General features: G+C 48.1%; 1 protein-coding gene and 1 long non-coding RNA gene across 5 annotated transcripts in view; one reads left to right on the top strand and one right to left on the bottom strand.

The window, feature by feature from the left end:
* LOC308587149 overlaps nucleotides 1-18,323 on the bottom strand; it is a 49,288-nt gene that overhangs the window by 11,766 nt on the left and 19,199 nt on the right. The window lies entirely within an intron of this gene.
* LHX9 (LIM homeobox 9) overlaps nucleotides 1-18,323 on the top strand; it is a 37,931-nt gene that overhangs the window by 2,883 nt on the left and 16,725 nt on the right. For 2 of the 3 annotated variants that reach the window (XM_081194466.1, XM_081194464.1), the window contains exons 2-3: nucleotides 362-564; nucleotides 4,280-4,650. In XM_081194466.1, the coding sequence (XP_081050592.1) occupies nucleotides 362-564; nucleotides 4,280-4,650 (574 nt within the window). The remainder of the gene's footprint in view (nucleotides 1-361; nucleotides 565-4,279; nucleotides 4,651-18,323) is intronic. The other variant, XM_081194465.1, reaches the window with a different exon arrangement.

The following is an 18,323-nucleotide window of genomic DNA, read 5'->3' as shown; positions in this document are numbered from 1 at the left end:
GCGACTTCTTCGCATTTCTAAGGCAGTCCGGCTGAAAGTCCCAAGTCTGGGTCCTTGGAAAGCGCAGAGTCTGGAAAAACGCGACGCAAAACCCACTCAAACCGCCTTGTAGTGGGAAATGAGGCCATGGCTAAGCAATAGCCTTTGGGTGCTGGAAACGGCGATACCCCTGTAGATTCTCCTGGCAAAAGTTATTTAGGGCAAAAGTTATTTAGGTTATTTAGGGGTTGCCCTTCCTTGAGACCCACTGCGTATGGCCTTAATGAGGGTTCGTGGGGATCCTGGGTGGGTCTGATCCTGCAGCCCTGCTTTGTTCCCATTCCTCCCGGAGTTGTTGTTGAGTGTGGCTCTCCTTCCGCAGAATATGCCCCCGCTGAGCCCGGAGAAGCCTGCCTTGTGCGCCGGCTGCGGAGGGAAGATCTCCGACAGATACTACCTGCTGGCGGTGGACAAGCAGTGGCACCTGCGGTGTCTTAAGTGCTGTGAATGTAAACTGGCGCTGGAGTCCGAGCTCACCTGCTTCGCCAAGGACGGCAGCATTTACTGCAAGGAGGATTATTACAGGTAAAGCACCCAAGGGAGGGGGGAAGAAGGGACCCCGGTTGGGGAGCGCCACGTGGCCCTCTGGGACTGCAAAAGACCGCCCTCCCTCCTCCCGACCAGAAAAGGTGCCTCCACAATCCTGGCTCAATTGGATTTTCCTGGGAGAAATTAACCAGAAGCCGAGGAGCACTTCACACGTGCATGATTTCCACTTGGGTCGCGTTCGCACAGATACGGGTTTATCAGTCTGCGCTGGCTCAACTGCTTACATACACACTGGGGTTCAACTGCCCCGCTGAAAATGACTTTCACGTGTGAATGGTGGAAACCCCCCCCCCCAATGTGGGAAGCTCAGTAAGAGCTTTCATGTCCTCTCCGATTGTTGTGGTCTTCGAGGGCGTCGCTTCAGGCGCTTAGATGCTGGGGTGGCAAAATCAAAGTGGCGCACGTGATGTCCGCGTGTAGCACTGAGCGTGTGTGTGTGTGTGAAATGTTGCGGCGCGGAAACTAACAAACATTGGGTCATATAAAAGTCCTGTTCTAGATTTCAGAAGGAATGCGTGCATCACTTGGGTGGGTGTGAAAGAAAGCGCGGATGGCAGCGCTTGGTCTGCGAGGGGACCATTCACACATGCAAAATAATCGCCCTTTGAGTTGCGCACGTGTAAATACGCCCTCAAAGGCCTCGGCTTAAGTGCAAAGGACAACCTAGAAGAGGGCTGGGAGAATGCAAATTCGGCTATCACCCCCCCCGCCCCAATAACTCCTTGCTAGTAGAGGAAGGGCAGCCTTAGCTCTCTCACTTCCGCATGGGACGCCGGCAGGGAAAGTGCCTCCTTTTCCAGAGCATCGGGATACAATTCAAAGCAGCGGGAGGGAGGCTTGAAAAACGGTCCTGGGCATAGGCGGGCTATATCCTTCCCAAAACATTCCTGCCAAAAAAAACCCCCTCCAACACGCACACTAAGCTGTGTGTTCATCCGAGTTTGCTTCCAAACCTGAATCGGGTCGCCGTTTTGCAGCTCAAGAAGCCAAGTCTCCTTGCGTTGAATTTCAGTGAGATTTGCTGGGCTGCAAACCCTAACCCGGTGAGCTTGGAAGGAAGCCCCATCGCACGATTCAATTGTTAGGATCACAACAGTCCCTGTTGAGCAGCAAGGCTGCTGCCCTCATTAAGCCGGCTGTGTCATATACTGCGGGCCTTGAAACCAGCGGCGCGGGCCACACTGCTGGTCCGGAGGAGACGCTCTCCTGAGCCCGCAGCAGGCGGGCGACAGCTTGGCCTGGCCTGGCTTGGCTCTCCATCCTGCAGCTCCGCCAGTCCCTCGCTGTTGAACCGGATCCGGCCCTCCCGCTGGGCAGCATGGCCGCGCGCTCTTGTTAGCGCTGAGCTGCCTTTAGACAAGCCTTGTTTGTGTGTGACCCCCCCCCCCTTGCTTAAAGAGACGCATCCGGATTTCGCCAGGTCCCTCCCAGCCTTTCCGAGTGAATTATAACACTCCTGTTTACACCCCGGCCCGAAGCTAGAACAATTGCCCATTGATTTCCAACCAAGAGAAACGGACTCCAAGAGACGTGCGCCTGGAAGCAGAGGTGCAATCCGGAGTCAGTGCCACTGTCCGACTTCGAAGGGATGGGGCATAGGGTTGCAGTTAATGAAATCTTCCAAAAATTATGGGAAAGGGTATTGTTTACTTGCCCCATCCCCCCTTCTCCCTTTCCTTTCCTTTGGACAGCTTTTGAGAAACCTAGGAAACCTAAACTTAAAGACGATGTCCCGCTGTATTCTCAGCTTTATTTCGCAGCCTTTCCGCAAAACGAATCTGCTAAAAGGCTCAGATGATCCTGATAGAGCCAAAATAAATATGCGTGCCTAGAATCACACCAGCTTCCCGGCTCCACAGAACTCCTCCCCGGAGAGCATGATCAGTGTATACCGGTGCAATGTGTGAAACTCTTCCTCTCTCGGGATGGAATGAGCAAAGTTAGCCTATTTCGGAGCAGGGCACGAGGAAGCGTGTTCCTCCGCCCTTGGGGACAGAATGCCTTAGTTTGGAGGTCCTGCGGTTGTCAACTCAGAGCCTGCTCCCTGCTCTCTACCTCCCTCTTCCAGTCGAAAAAGGACGAAACTGACTGGGGGGGGGTGGATAGCGAAATGTCCTGGAGCATCAGATTTGGGTTTCGAGAGCTATGGAGATTTGTCAGGAGGAACTTCCAGTATATCTAGATTCAGAGCTTTTTTAGGTTTCCCACTTAGAAGACTTAATTGAGCCTGTCAGCTTAAACCGTCGTAAAGAGCACGTCTGAATGCGTGCAAAGTGCAGTTGCCACTAAAAAGGCAACCGTGGAACTATCAAATCTGAGGTTTCGGTGCTCAGTTGAATCCCAAAGACTCCTCGACCCCCTCCCGGCAACGTGTATGAGTTGACTCCTTGCCTGATGGGGGGCGTCATAATATTTGGTTCTATGGGCTGTCTCCCTCTTTCATTACAAAAACGGAGATGTGGGCTGACGTGCTAAGCAAGCCTCAAAAGTTTAGTCGATCAACTGGTTAGACGAATCGTTGAAACGCTTGAAAGATGCATGCCTATATACATAGGTGCTAGGGTTTCCAATAACAAAAATATTCATATATAGTACAGTGTATTACATATTTTTCATTCTCGGGTGAAGCCTGCAGCAACCACACTGGTACACTTCGTTCCCTCCCCTTCAGTTTATTCCTTTCCAATGCATGGCGAATGGAAAGTGTGATCAATCGAGGGACGGTCCTTTTAATCGGGTGACAACCGTAGGAACCAGCACGTGTGCCAAGGGCATAAAGCATATTTGCTCCTTAAAAATGCGGGGGCGGGGGAGGATCCCGCCATTTTTGCCATCTGGATAGTCTCGCTACAATCGCTGGGAGGAATGGGGAACTCAGGCAGGCACATGAGATAACGGGGGGAGACAGGTGGGGATCCCGGAGCATGTTAAGAGAGCTTGCTGTGACGGTTTGGGGGCAGGATCCGGGCCAAAGGAATGGCTTAGAAGTCCGGTTAATTCCAAAGGAGAGATTTAACCTCTCCAGGCCCCAGTGGAACTGAACTGTGGCCTTATTCTGCACCCCTCTCACTCCTCTACCTGTGGACGAAGAAGGAAAGCCTGTTGGGTCCAATGGGGCGTAATCGCAGGTAACGGGGCGCCCCGGGAGGAGCAGGAGAACCGGAAAAATCCCCCTCCCCTTGAGCTAGATCATATCCACTCTACTGTGTGTGTTTTTTCACTTTCACTTTCCTTCTGTCTTCAAAAACAAAAAACACCGATTTATCGTCTCTCTCTCCTCCCATATTTGAAATGGGGCACCTGAAGTCTCATTTCTGTGTCCGATTTTATTTTATTTTAAGTCCTTGCTACTCCGGATTTAGAAGAGCGCCAGGCCACTCTTGCAAAAGCTTTAAAATAAAAATAAAATAAACGAAAAACGAAACCCTTGCCATCCGTTGCCCAACCCATACCCCCGTTTCTCCTTCGCCACAACTTCGTAAGCCCTTGACGCGTGTAGCCCATGCAGACGACCACGTCGGTTGGTTTCTTGTGAAAACTACGCGCATCTTCACCTCTCGGCCTCCTGAGTGTTCGCAGGCCGCTTGACGCGACACCAGGTCCGCAAGCGTGGTCGTCTGGATGGGCTCGGCGTGCCCGCTGGCCCCTCCTGCCGCCCGCTGGCTCTAACGCTGTGCGCTCTTCCCTTCAGAAGGTTCTCCGTGCAGCGCTGTGCCCGCTGCCACCTGGGCATCTCGGCCTCGGAGATGGTGATGCGCGCCCGGGACTCGGTGTACCACCTGAGCTGTTTCACCTGCACCACGTGCAACAAGACGCTGACGACGGGCGACCACTTCGGCATGAAGGACAACGTGGTCTACTGCCGGGCGCACTTCGAGAGCCTGCTGCAGGGCACCGATCCTGCCTCCTACCCGCCTCCGCAGCTGAGCTACACCGAGCTGGCGGCCAAGGGAGGAGGCCTGGCGCTGCCTTACTTCAACGGCACCGGCACGGTCCAGAAAGGCCGGCCCAGGAAGAGGAAGAGCCCGGCCTTGGGCGTGGACCTCGTCAGTTACAATTCAGGTGGGTGGCGACCCCGCAACTAGCCTCCGGGGCTACCGCGGGGGGAAGGGAGGGGTCAGCCTTCCTCGAGGAACCAGTCGCCTCGCTGGGTTGGGCGTGGGCCTCAAGCTCGCCCTACACGCCTATAAAGGCCGATTCACACGTGACACGCCGCCGACACGGGGAGGGTGGCAAACTCGCTCGATTTCCCACGGGTTGCTTCCTCTCTGAAACCCCCCTGGGAAGTGCTTAGTTCCAGAGAAGAAAGGCGGGGAAGGGGTGGCATCTTAAAGGTTAGCAAACTGGCTTGCATGAGCTTTTTGTGAGCTAGAGAGAATCAGATGCAGTGTAGGTAAAATATTCGGTGTAAAGAGGGCACGTCCCATTCAACTCAATGGGACTTAGTTCTTCTGACGCAACGTGTGCTCCACTGAATTCCCTCCCGCCCTTGGCATTTATTTTCAGATTTAGGTTAAGGATTCCGCACAGAGAAAAAAATAATATCCCAAGCAGCTCACTGACCTAAGGAGGGGAAACTACTGGGATATTTCTTATTTTCTCTAGAACGCTCTTTTTTGGCTCTTAGAGGACCGAATTACGACCTACTTTGACTTTAAAGATAGGACACAAATACCTTTTGATTTAATTTAACTCGACTTCACTGGGACACGAGAGTTTAGTTTGAATCAGAACAGAAGCAGCTTGCTTTCCATAGAGGTGGTGGCGGCGGCGGCTGGGGGGCTAATTTTTAGTGCTTCCGAATGTCCAAAGCCCTCCACCTATTACTTCGTTGTAATCCTTGAACCAGCCCTGTAAGGTAGGCCACTATTATGATCCCCAGGTGACAAATAAAAGCGAAGGAGAGGGGGAATTCCTTCCTTGAAGCCCCTTAAAGTTTGTGTGGCAGAGGAGAGATCGGGGCTGGGGAATCGGATATGTTTCTTACGACGGCATCCTCTGAATCTCTGTTCAGAAGCAGGTTCCCCAGTGTTAAACGGGCTTTACTCCCAGCTAAATGCGCATAGCGCGCCTCGCTGAACTCAATCGGACCGACCTAGGAGAAGACGCGCGTAAATTTACGCACTAAGCTACAGCAACGAAAAGTTCATTTCTCAGCCATTGCCCTTCTCATGGCTGGCTGAGAATTAGGCGGCCCGATCAATTATACTTGCTGAAATATCAGCAATACCATATTACTGGGTGTTGCTGGGAGGGAAACAACCCTCGCAATCCGCCTGAAACGCAAGTGAGAATTATTTTCTGGTGATAGTGTGACCATCATCCGGACGCACAGCCCAACCCCATTTTCTGCCGGGTCTAGTCCCGTTTCTAAGAGCCTAGAGTCCTTCCAGGTTTCAGGATATATTGGCTTCAATTCGAAACCGAGACGACTGCCCGTCGGCTGCGTAAAGGGGAGCGCAAGCCTCGGCGGGGCCCCCGCAGACTGTGCCGCGACCTCCAATTTAGCCGTGAAATCGCCCCCTCGGAGGAGGTCCCTGAGCATGAAATTTGTGGTTTGCTCGAATAGAGGCGCTCCGCGTTGCTTTGTCCCTGGCTGGATGGGTGGGTGGTGAATGCGCGCAACTAAAGCTAAACACAGAGCTGGGTGTATGTTTGAGAGAATCTGAGCTCATAGGAAGGAAGAAAAAATGAAATTGGGTGGGTAGGGGGAGAGTTGACCTTGTTGAATCTGGACCATTCTCAGGGAAAAGAAAGTCAGGGCCCGGAGTTTCTGTTTTGCAATACGGATTAACCTGAAATGATGCGCTCCGCTCTCCTAACGAACATGGGAATCTGCCTCATTCTGCCATCTATTGTCCACTAAGACTGGCAGCTGCTCCCCCAGGGCTTCAGATGGAGGGCATTCGCAGCCCTGCCTGGAGATGCCGAGGCCTGAACCCGGGACCTCCTGCCTGCAAAGCAGACAGATGCTGTGCCAGTGCGCTCCTGCTCCAATCCGCGCTAAGCGAGTTTTGCTTGCTTGTCTACTGGAAAGCGCCTTGCTCCGGATTTCACTCTCCCGCGCTAGCTGGAGGCACGAAGCCTCTCCTTCTTTCCTCGCCCCCCCCCCACCTTTGGCAAGGAAGAGCGAGGCAATTTCGTGTCCTCTGATGCGGAGGGAGGGGGGGGGGAGCTAGAAGAGGAGGAAGCCGAGTTTTAATTGTTGGCTGTTAATTGGAGATGACACTGGAATCTCTGGCAGCGGAGCCGCTTCTAGGCTAGGCGAGATGTAGGAAGGCGAAGCGAGAGCGCGCGCTGAGGCGCCTCTCCTCTCCAAGGGGGCTGGGCAGAAGGAGTGGGGGGGGGGAAGAGACTGAAGGAAGGGCTGGGGGGCTGGGCAAGGCACTGGGATTGCTTTCAGAGCGTTATGCGTATTCATCCCACCCCAAACTAACAGAACTCCAGCCAATATATGGAATATAGATTTCAAACAATGCATGCACACAATCTTGGAACGGGCAGAAATCGTGGGGTTGGGCTGCAATCCTGTTGCCCCTCACCTTAAACCATACCCCTCAACCCCCCATTTTCTAGCTTTTACTCTGAAAAATTATTAAGTTTCTCGCATTTGTAGAACCGGAGACAGGAGGCAAACGGTACGGGTCTTCCCACTGAAAACGTAGACTGCTCCTCAATTTCAAGGTTTTACTTTGGCCGCTCGGGAAAAAAAAATCCTGCAACTGCCCAGCTCCGAACGACCCCAAAACATATTTGCCAGACAGAGAATCCTAGCTATCTTTTGAACAGGAGTGGGCTACTATCCAGCAGAAATGAAAGCCTTTTTTTAAAGCCCCAGTACGGAGGAGCTTTCCGTTGCAATCTTGTGCCTGGGTCTACTTTCCAGTAGAACACAGTGACATTTCCCTTCCGAGTAAATCCGCTGCCGAACAGCGCAATCCCATGCGCGTCTATTCAGAAAAAATCAGACATTCCTCTCAGGTAAAAAGTACGTAGGACTTCAGAAGCCATCAAAGTGATTCGACCAGGTTGGATTGTACCATTTTCCTCCCACACCAGAATCACGACCCCCTGTTGTTTGAAAATAGTTGATTTCAGTGAAGGCTTAAGTTCCTGCCTTGGGCAACTTTCGTTAAAGGCTTGGGAGCATCGGATTCGTTGCGATCATTCCTTTTCGCTTCAGAGCGTCTCTCTCTCTCTCTCTCGCTCTCTCTCCCTCCTTTTTCAAGGAACAAAGCAACCCTCCCTAGAAAATCGCTCTTAAAACAGAGCACTTTTTTCCAGAAGGAGACAAAAGAAAAAGTCTTCAGTGTTTTCTGGAAAGTCATGTTAGTTTGGAGATAGAGAGCGAGAGACAGAGCAGACAGATGGAAAAGACTATACCAAGACGGCGTGCGCTAGTTTAAGGGCTTCCAACTTCTCCCCAAATGAAAATCGGCCCTCATTCGTTTGGATGTCGTGTGTAGGAGAATTTCCCTGTGGATCATGTCCACAACCGGTTAAATATAATAAACTGGATAGGGAGGGGGGTGGGGGGGAAAGAGGAGTCAAGTTGGCGTTGTTCATCTTTTGATGCTTACTCTAATTTGGCTGGAAAAGTGAAAGGCAAAACCCCAAACCACTGGAGTGGGTTGTCCTCACATTAGACAACCTGCCTCTTTGTGCTATTTATTGCAGAGCAGATCCGTGTCTCCAAAGGGAGGCAGAAGGGACTAGCCTAGAATGTTACTGAGTTAATTTCAGAGATTTAAACCTTAATCGTGAACACACATGATATCTGCAGAAATAAGGGCCGTTTACATTAATTACAGACAGGATTGTGGTCTGAAGATCCCATGGTTTTCATAAGGAGAATGAAGCACCTGCTTACATCTTTGCCCAAATCTATGATTTTTTTTTTTTTTAGTGCTTAACGTTGGTTAGATCACCTGCAAAATGAATACAGAGCACTTCCTTATTTCAGGATGTAGAAATAAGCAAGTGCTCCAGTCACGCAGAAATGATAAGCTAAATCTCAACTTTCTACTCTGTTTCTGATCAGTTACTAGGAAGTAAGAATCGCAAGGCAAGAGTGCATTCAGAGAGTCTAGGCTGTCATCCTTCTCCCTTAGTTTTGTTGTTGTCTTCACTTGGCCTGTAATAATAGAGGAACTGGTTTATTAGCACAGGTGTAGAGAACTTTTGAACCCCCCCATGTTAATGAACTACAGTTCCCATCAGCCCTAGCAAGCATGCCTAATGGCCAGGAATGATAGGAGGTGGAGTCCAGTAATATTTGGAGAGCTAAAGGTTCCCCATACCCTTTTTAAAAAATATAAAATATTTATTAAAATTTTACAACAAACATAGGTTCAAAGAACCAAAAAAAAAAAAAAAAACTATACCAAAGATTACACATAAACAAAAGGTTCCCCATACCTGATTTAGCTGGAGGAAAGAACCTGGCAACAGCCTACTTCATTAGATGTGAGGGTACTGCCTATGAAATCTCAAGTCAGATAAGCCAGTTAGCAACACAATCCTATGTATGCCTACCTAGAAGTAAGTCTCATTGAGTTCGGTAGAGCCTACTCCCAGGTAAATGGGTACAGGATTGGCACCTAGGTCATCTTTGCACAATGCCACCTCTCACTTTCTCCACACCTATAATGCAAAGGTAAATATGACCAAAGTAGGTACCATGTTTAGAAACAGCTACCTTCTGCTTTCTGTTCCCCATTAACAAGATTCTAAAGGATACACAAATAGGGGGAATGAGGTTCCAATGTGCTGTTAGGGGAGTGTGTGTGTGTGTGTGTGAGAGAGAGAGAGAGAGAGAGAGAGAGAGAAAGAAACACCATCTACTTGCCTGTAACGGGCCACTTTAGATTTCCACCCATGCCAAATGCATCCCTGATTTCTAATTCCTAGCAATGCAAGCTCCCGGGTAAAATTGCAGATTCCAGATGGAATTCTGTGTATGCATCTTTGGGTGTAATGGTGAAACCCTGTAAGGAAGTTCCACTGAGCTCTATAAAACTTGTTCCCAGTTGTTTGTATAGGACTGCAGCTGAAGTCCCATTGAATAAAACAGGACATGCCTTTTGGAAAATGTGCATAGGTTTGCATTGTTACTTAGAACTACAAGCTGACTGCAATGCACATGTGGTCCAGTTTCCCATATTATGGTATCATTTGGCTAATTACTGGGGTGAGGGGCCTCTCCTAGTTTGAAGGTTCCCCCCTGCAGTGGGAAGATCTCCTGTTCATGGGCAAAGCCCACCTGTCAGGCAGCAATGTTAGGGTGCTTTGTTATCCTGGACCACTTTCAAAACATACGGAACATTTTATTAATCACCTGTGCTGCCTTTGCAGTTTTCAAGCAAAACCACAACATTGGCCATTGGCTATGATGTACATTTGATTTTCCAAATGGCTTTCTGTTCTGCTTTCTCTCCTCTTGAATTAATAATGTTGACAAGTGGCACAATGTAAGCCAAGAGACATTCTTGCAGCCTAATCTTTGACCTGTTTACTCGGAAAAGCCTACTGAGTTCAACAGGACGTCTTCGCAATTGAAGAAGCACATATCAGGCCACAGCCTGATGCTGTGGATGTTGAGTTAGACTTAGTTCTAGGTTTGTGTCCAGCCTTTCCATTACTTTTGAATGTGCCCTTTGGCGCTTCAGGTCAAGGAGCTGATTCCTTCACATGGTCCAGCTGGGCTCTTGTCATGCTTGTTTTCAGATTCCTCTCTTCCCCAATTCACCTTTGCATTTTGGGTTGATATATATGCAGCGTGTGAAAATGGCATGACAATTACAGTGGTACCTCGGGTTACACACGCTTTCGGTTACATGCACTTCAGGTTACAGACTCCGCTAACCCAGAAATATTACCTCGGGTTAAGAACTTTGCTTCAGGATGAGAACAGAAATCATGCAGCAGTGGCGCAGCGGCAGCAGAAGGCCCCATTAGCTAAAGTGGTGCTTCAGGTTAAGAACAGTTGCAGGTTAAGAACGGACCTCCAGAATGAATTAAGTACTTAACCCAAGGTACCGCTGTATTGTTATGATATTGTATAATTGAACCAGCGCCTTTAAGGCTACGTCCCAACGGACGCTTGTGGGTCAGCCCTCACTGAACACGTTCCTTTTGAGTGAAACTTGTGCAGGATAGGTTCAGAAATATTCAGATCTAGGGCACCAAACCCTTTCACATGGCAATAACAGCCTAAACCCTCTTCTTCCCGTGATCAATGGCTCCCTGCATGATGGATTAAGGGGTTTAACAGAACAGAACAGAAAGGAGATAACTGAAAGGCAGGCTAGGATTGGCTTATTTCTTTATTATTATTATTTTTAAAAGGCCTTGCTGAGCAGAATTTATGTGGCCGTTGACCTCGACTCCCCCACCCCTTTCGGGTGTTGTAGCTAAAACAGAAGTAGTAACATTTTCCACCAATAAAAAGATTGCTGTCTCCTCCGAAATTCTAACTCCCAACATGCTGGGATTTGTCAAAAGAATGTAGCAGTGACCTCTGGTGGCTTCTGCAGGGAGAAGCCTTTCTCAGAGAGAGGAGGCAGAATATTTATTTTAAAAAACGTAGGGGTTTTTTGGGTGTATGTGTGTGTAGGAGCTGTCTGTTGCTGCTGCACTGGCCTTAAATGTGAGAGACAGCGAAGAAAAGATGACATATTTTAATAGGCCAACTTTCTCTTGTTTGCCAAGCTGCCTTATATTCAGAGCAACGTTCAGAAGCTGACTGGATTTGAGGCTGTTGTGTGTGTTCAGACTTTGAGGAGTTTGTGTGCTTTTCGTGTGTTGTGTAGAAGAAGGATTTTTGCCAGTTAGGCTGCCCCCCCCACTCCCAACTATAGTGGTGAGGCAAAGTGACCTACCCAGGTCAATTGTAATCAGAGAAAGTTCTGTTTCCCTTAATGAGCTGAATGCCAACTGTTCCTTTCCTAGGAAATGTGGCTTGATTCAGATCCAGTTTTAAAATGTACATTCGTAAAGGTTCTCTCCAGATCAGACCAATAACTCTGGCCCACTAATTCATTTTATCCAATTCTCAGTGGCAGCTGTGTTACCTCTGGTTCTAGGATGTGATTATTTTTGATTTTTGTTTTAAAAAGAACATTTTAATGATATAACAAGAAGGACAACAACGAATGTCCTTCCTGAGGCACTCCTTTAGGATGTGAATATTTGAACTATTTATTTTTAAAGAAGAGAAGTGTGAGTTGAGGAGGCAGAGGGAAAAGCTAGCAAAAGGCTCTGTCCCATTTGAGATGGTACACTTTCCTACAATCTTTGGGAATAGTGCCTATAATTCCCCGACAACACTTCTGCCATGTTTTGTTAGTTCCCCATCTAGATGTCATGATTTACCACCTGGCTGCTTTGTGAATAAGAGATCTCCCTGGCCTACAGCCTGTGAGCTGGAGTGCTGTTTTTATACAGCACCAACTTGCAGGATGGTTCAGGTTCCAAGAGCATTTTCACCCATGACGTGAGGTTGGTCAAGTGCCGTGGTCTGTTCATGTGTCTTTTAAACCGCGGATTGATGTGAAACTGCTCAAGGTGTGGAGAAAAATATTTTTACTTGCCACATATCAATTTTTTGTTGTAAAGGGCTGCCAATCCTACACGATGCGACTATAATCTGTACATAAATATGAAGTCATAGGGATAAAGCCTAACCTACAGCTAGAATATCCACTGGGGTTTTAAAAAGGGTCCTTTTTCTGCTCTTAATTCCACACAAACAGCCTTTGTAAGCACAAGAATAGCTCTAGGGTGCTTCCTTGTATGAAAGCATCACATGTGAAAACATGGTTGGAGTACTACAGTCCTGTGTAAGCATGCCTACTTGGCTGGGAGTAAATCCCATTGAACTCAGACAAGCTCTCATCTAACATATCGGGCTGCATAGCTGCAGCCCTGTGATCACTTATTCATCATGTTAACAAAACTATTAGCCTGCAGATCTGCTTACCTGGGAGTAAGCCCCATTGAAGTCAATATGATTTACGGTAATTTCTGGGTAGGTATGGTTTAGGTTTGCGTAGCTGATCTCTTTTCTCATGAAAATAAGTTTTCAAAGTAGGGTGGCTAGATGAAAAAGGAAACTGGGCTCCTACCCCTTTGATGGTTGTGGGGCAGAAGTCATTCCCATTGGTGCATCTTGATTGACAGGCTGCACCTACTGAAATTCCTTCTGCTACAAAGATAGAAAAAAAGGTTTCTATGTAATCTAGTCATCTTAGTTAAATATCTATATTGGTGTGTGTGTACACCATATAATATGTAAGTTAAAACAATTAACATGCCAGCTAAAAACCGAACAGCAAAGCTGATTGTTTATGAATGTTTTCACCTGGTTTTGGGAGGAATCAAGTAAGGAAGTAGCAGCTTGGTTGATTTTTCCTAGGTAGGGAATTGCAGGAGGCTGAAAAGGCTTTAAGTAAGGTGGCGTGATGCCAAAGAGGCCAGGATTCCCGAACCTTTAATAGTTGTATGGAAGAGGGGATTCCAGTGGGGTAGCTTGTCATGCAAAAGCCACACCTGCTGATGTCACCTCTGCAGGACAATAACAGGTGCAGGAGCCTCTCCCCAGTCTCACCTGGCCTTTGTTCACTAATGGCTTTCACATCTGGGGGGGGGGGCAGAGAATAACAGAGCAAGCTCTAGCCCACCCCATTTTATTTTCCTGATCTGAGCAGCTTTGGAGGTCATATTCACTGGGCTCAACCCTCCATGTTAACACTGAGCTCATTCTCTAAGTGCAGGCTATTATGTAGTCAAAAACAGCCCCAGCCACACATGAGAAGGAAGTTATCAGCATGCTTGAGGGAATCCTAATGTTTGTAAAAGTAGAACAAAGGTTTTTTGGTGGGGGGAACCCTAAGTGTGCAAGCATAGACCAGCACATTATGATAATGCTCAGCAATGCTGACTTAGTGCGGGGGGGGGGGGGAGGGAATGAAATGGAGTGTCCAGAAATAAAGCCAGATTGGAAGCAACACTCTGCACTGCAACAATTTGTTGCAGGTCTCACCTGTGGGCCTTAATTCTGAGTAAACACACACACAATCAGGTGGCAAACATTGTAGATGGAGTTATTTTTAAATTAGGTTTTTCTCCATTTTCTGCTTTAGTTCTATGTTTTTTAAAAAAGAGGACCTTTTTAAAAAGGTATGTGAAAAGAGGACCTGCAGTCCAGTTTGCAGGCATGCCTGCATGAATGTACGGAAATGTGTATAGGATTGTAGACTCCCGAATATAATTTTTTAGGACCGCAGTCCAAGTGAGCTGGTTTGTTCTAAAAAGGGATACCAAGTGGTTTAAAACAGATTTAATATGGGGAGGGGGAAGTTGAAAGCCAATCAACAAAACTGGAAAAGATTCTACTCATCATGATACCTGGATTTAATAAACTCATACTGCTGTCATCCCAACCTTTTCTTTTTAAAAAAGGAATGCAACACGTTGATCCGAGGAGCAAAATATTATAATTATGAGGGGGAGGGAAGTGTGTGCACGCACACGTGTGAAGGCAGGACTATGGGCTCGTCCATACTTCCTCTTGTGCCATGCCTGGAAAGCATGGGTCAGAGTGGTTTTCCTCTTGACCAGCTCCTTTCCGAAGGGAAAATCTACTTCTTAGAGATAGGTCAGAACAAATGGCAATGGGAGGGGACATGATTGAGGGGCTCTGATTAAGTGCTGAAGAGTGGTTTCCCCAGGGTGGGGGGAAGCAGCAAGACAAGAGGAAGTGTGGGTAAGTCCTATATAACTTCATGAAGTTTGATCCTAAATGCTTTGCTCAGAGAATGTGTCTGCTCAGGACGGCAGCCTCAGATTATGTCCACCTTGTGCTTCCAAGGAAGGGTTGGGATGAATGAAAAACATATCACACGGAGGTGACTTTAAATTGCTCCCTGCGGTGCCAGTCTCTGTTGTGCAAGGCAGAGTTCAAATTCTATAGCAAGGAAGGATTGCCAACTTTTCTGCCAGCCCCTTTGGTTTTGACATCAACCATAGCTTCAACGGCAAACATAGCAAATGATGATGCTGATCTCCGTTCTACAAAAAGGCTCCAGCTGCTGATTTTTGCAGCTTATAACAGCTGTTAAAGGCACAAGAGCAGGTCTGGCCAACCCCCCACTCCTCTAGTGTGCGTGGTCAGTAGGAAACTTAAATTGAATAGTGAACGTCTTCAGGGGCAAGGAGAAAGTCACTCTGCCTTCTTTGTCATACTCTGCCTGCAAAAATCAATGCATTCAGCTAGGCTTAACTCTGCAATGGATTGTGATCTTGCACTATAGTAATATTTTATTGTACACTTGTGCAGTCAATGTTAGTTATTTCTGTGATCTAGCAAGTGGGGGGCATGTTGTGGGAAACTTAAGCATAAATGTAAGGCCTCTGCCATATTATGTGATGTGTATTATATGTAGTGTTTTTACTTGGAGACTATTTGTGACATTATATTGTCCAGAGCTGACAAATATCACAAAGGCAAGTGCCTATCAGAATTTCTCCAAAGTCCAGGCAGTTTCCTTTTCCTGACAAGGTGTTACAAAGGCATTGCTTTAGAAGTCTCCTTTTAATTGAGAGTGCAGTAACTTCGTAGCTGAAACCTGAGAAGATTGTGCAAATGCAAAAAAAAGAAAGGTAAAGGGACCCCTGACCATTAGGTCCAGTTGTGGCCAACTCTGGGGTTGCGGCACTCATCTCGCTTTATTGGCCGAGGGAGCCGGTGTACAGCTTCCAGGTCATGTGGCCAGCATGACTAAGCCGCTTCCGGTGAACCGGAGCAGTGCACGGAAACGCCGTTTACCTTCCCGCTGGAGCGGTACCTATTTATCTACTTGCACTTTGACGTGCTTTTGAACTGCTAGGTTGGCAGGAGCAGGGACTGAGCAACAGGAGCTCACCCCGTCGCGGGGATTCGAACTGCCGACCTTCTGATCAGCAAGTCCTAGGCTCTGTGGTTTAACCCACAGCGCCACCCGCGTCCCTCTGCCAAAACAATATATGGCACCAAAAGCTGCAGAAGAACTTGAGAGAGAGACTATAGTTAAGTGACCTGCAGAAGGTCTCAGGTGGAACCACTACATCTTCATTAGGCAGAACAAAAGTTGCAGGGATCTGCCTGAGACTATAGAGCCAATGTCCGTAAGAGTAGACATTAGTGGTCTAGATATACAAACAGTCTGAGCTGGTATCAAGCTTCTAATCCTAATGCAAAGTAGCAAAAGATGGCAGTGGAATATGTGGTGTGGCAGAGAGACCTCCCTAACGCATGATCAACAGGCTGTTTGTTACAAATGTTACAGGCCAGAGAACCTGTGGTCCTCCAGATGTTGTTGGACTTCAGATCTCATCATCCATGACTGGCAGACTTCCTGGCTCTGGCTGGTGGGAGATGGAGTCTAGAAGGATCTGAAACAGGTCCCTCATCTCTGCCTACAGGGCTTCAAGAAAGCAAAGGGTCTATTTGCATGACATTTCTGTTTGTAGAATTACAGAATGTTTTGTAGATGGGGAAGAGGGGGAACGGCACCTTGTTTTCTCATCCTCTAGGGGAGGCTGGCTCAATATGTGGCCCTCCTCAATCAAATGCAGCACACCTGCTGCATCATGTGGCTCAACATCTCCTCCATCCTTGCAGCCCTGCGCAGGAGGAAAAAGAGCCGGTTGCTTGAGCCTGCAGGGGACTGCCACACATGGCTGGATATTGATGGATTGGTGCTTGAACTTGGAGTGCCAGATTTAAATCTAGAGAACATCCATAGCTCAGTGGCCTTTGCTTTGCAGCCAGAAGGTTCCAGGTCCAACCCCCAATAGCAATTCCAGGACTGGGAATGTAACCAATTGGAAACCCAGGACAGCTGTTGCCAGTCAGCACAGACAATACTGAGCTGGATGGATCAGTGCTTTGACATGGTAGAAGGCAGCTTCCCAATGTTCCTATTGATCAGCCCTTCTGTGTGGCTGGCCACAGCTTCTTTTCTTGCCCATTCCCTACCCAGCCTTGTTTTCTTCCCCCTTCACAGACTTCCAGGTGTGCCACACAGCAAGCAGGAGGGGGGGTGCATGTCAGAGCTGGGAGGGATGGGGCAGCGTGAGCTGCCCCTGCCTCCTTGCCTGCCACATTGGGATTTCAAAAGATATGTGAATGTCTCCAGCTCTGAATTTGAACCCGTGATCCCTTTACCAAATGCTCTGCTCTTCTAGGCTGAAAAGGAAATATCCGGAGGACAAGGTGTTGTTCTTAAAATAGTTTTGGAAGGGAACCGACAGGGTGAAGTCCAACTTTCCTCAACCTGGTGCCCTCCAGATGTTTGGGACTCCAACTTTCTTTAGGCCCAGTGAGGGATGCTGATGACGATGATGAAAATGTGAGTTTGAGTCCAACAACAGAAGGCCGCAGGCATCCCTAGTCTAATTGCAGAACATGCAACCTGGTGCTGTGTCTTCTTATCATCGAAGGGACCCAAAGGGTCGTTGAATCCAACCCCCTGCAAGTCCTGAAGACCTTCTCTGGTACAGAAGGTATTCCATTTCTCCTCCTGGCCAGGGCATCTCTATTTAAAGTAGTGTTGCCTCCAAAGAAAGGCATAGGTAGGGGAGACCACTGCCTCTGCCTACCTTGAGAAGAGAACAGATGCCATCTTCTAAGTGGTGGGATTTGGATAGGAACAATCTGGAAACAGGATTCCCGGAAGGGAACTTGCTCCCAAGTAATACAAAAGGCTTCTCCGTTCCAGACAGTGCCATTGCGGATGCTTAATCTGGCCCATTCAGTGCCAATCAGAGATGCTTTCGAATGAAAGGCATCCACCAAGCAGCCAACACAGGGTGTGTCTGTGCAAGAGGGAGCTCTAACCTGGCATCAGCCACAGTCCTGTCTTGGAAACACAGCAGGCAAGAGAACCAAGCAGGATAAGAGCCCTTGTAGCCAGCTAGGTTCTTTTTAATTTTTTGCGAAGACTTAAACAATTCTTGCCTGCCCACCGCCCCTGGAAACCAACATGGAAATGCAGAAAACTGAGTGGAAGTATAAGAAATGGAGAGGAGCTGAAATGGGCAGATTTTTCCCATCCCTGCCAATACTCCTGGTTTTCTATTCTCCCCTCCAACATTCAAGCAGCAATCCATGGGCAATGAGCATGCTGAGTCTGCATGGGGCTGTTCCCCCCACCTACTCCCCCAAGTGTCTTTAAAAACAATGTTGTACTTCTGAAACCTGGGTTTTTTTCTTGAGTCTGCTGATAACCACCCTCTTGTCTTGAGAATGGAGGGTGCCATTTTGGCTATCCAATGAGTTTGCTATTAGTCCATAGTAAAGGTAAAGGGACCCCTGACCATTAGGTCCAGTCGCGAACGACTCTGGGGTTGCAGCGCTCATCTCGCTTTATTGGCTGAGGGAGCCGGCGTACAGCTTCCTGGTCATGTCGCCAGCATGACTAAGCCGCTTCTGGCGAACCAGAGCAGTGCACGGAAACACCGTTTACCTTCCCGCCGACGCGGTACCTATTTATCTACTTGCATTTTGACGTGCTTTCGAACTGTTAGGTTGGCAGGAGATTAGTCCATAGTATTTGCAATATTTTTACGCTGCCATTTGACCATATGATTCCCAAGGTGTCTTACAGCTCATCAAATTAAAATGAAATATTTTCAGCAACCTACACTTGAAACATCTGAACTGAAAATAGTGTTTTTTTAAAATGTATTCCTCA

The sequence above is a fragment of the Podarcis bocagei genome (assembly GCF_964188305.1).
Source record: "Podarcis bocagei genome assembly, chromosome: 5".
In the NCBI taxonomy this organism is placed as follows: domain Eukaryota; kingdom Metazoa; phylum Chordata; class Lepidosauria; order Squamata; family Lacertidae; genus Podarcis; species Podarcis bocagei.
This window is presented reverse-complemented; position numbering and strand designations above follow the sequence as displayed.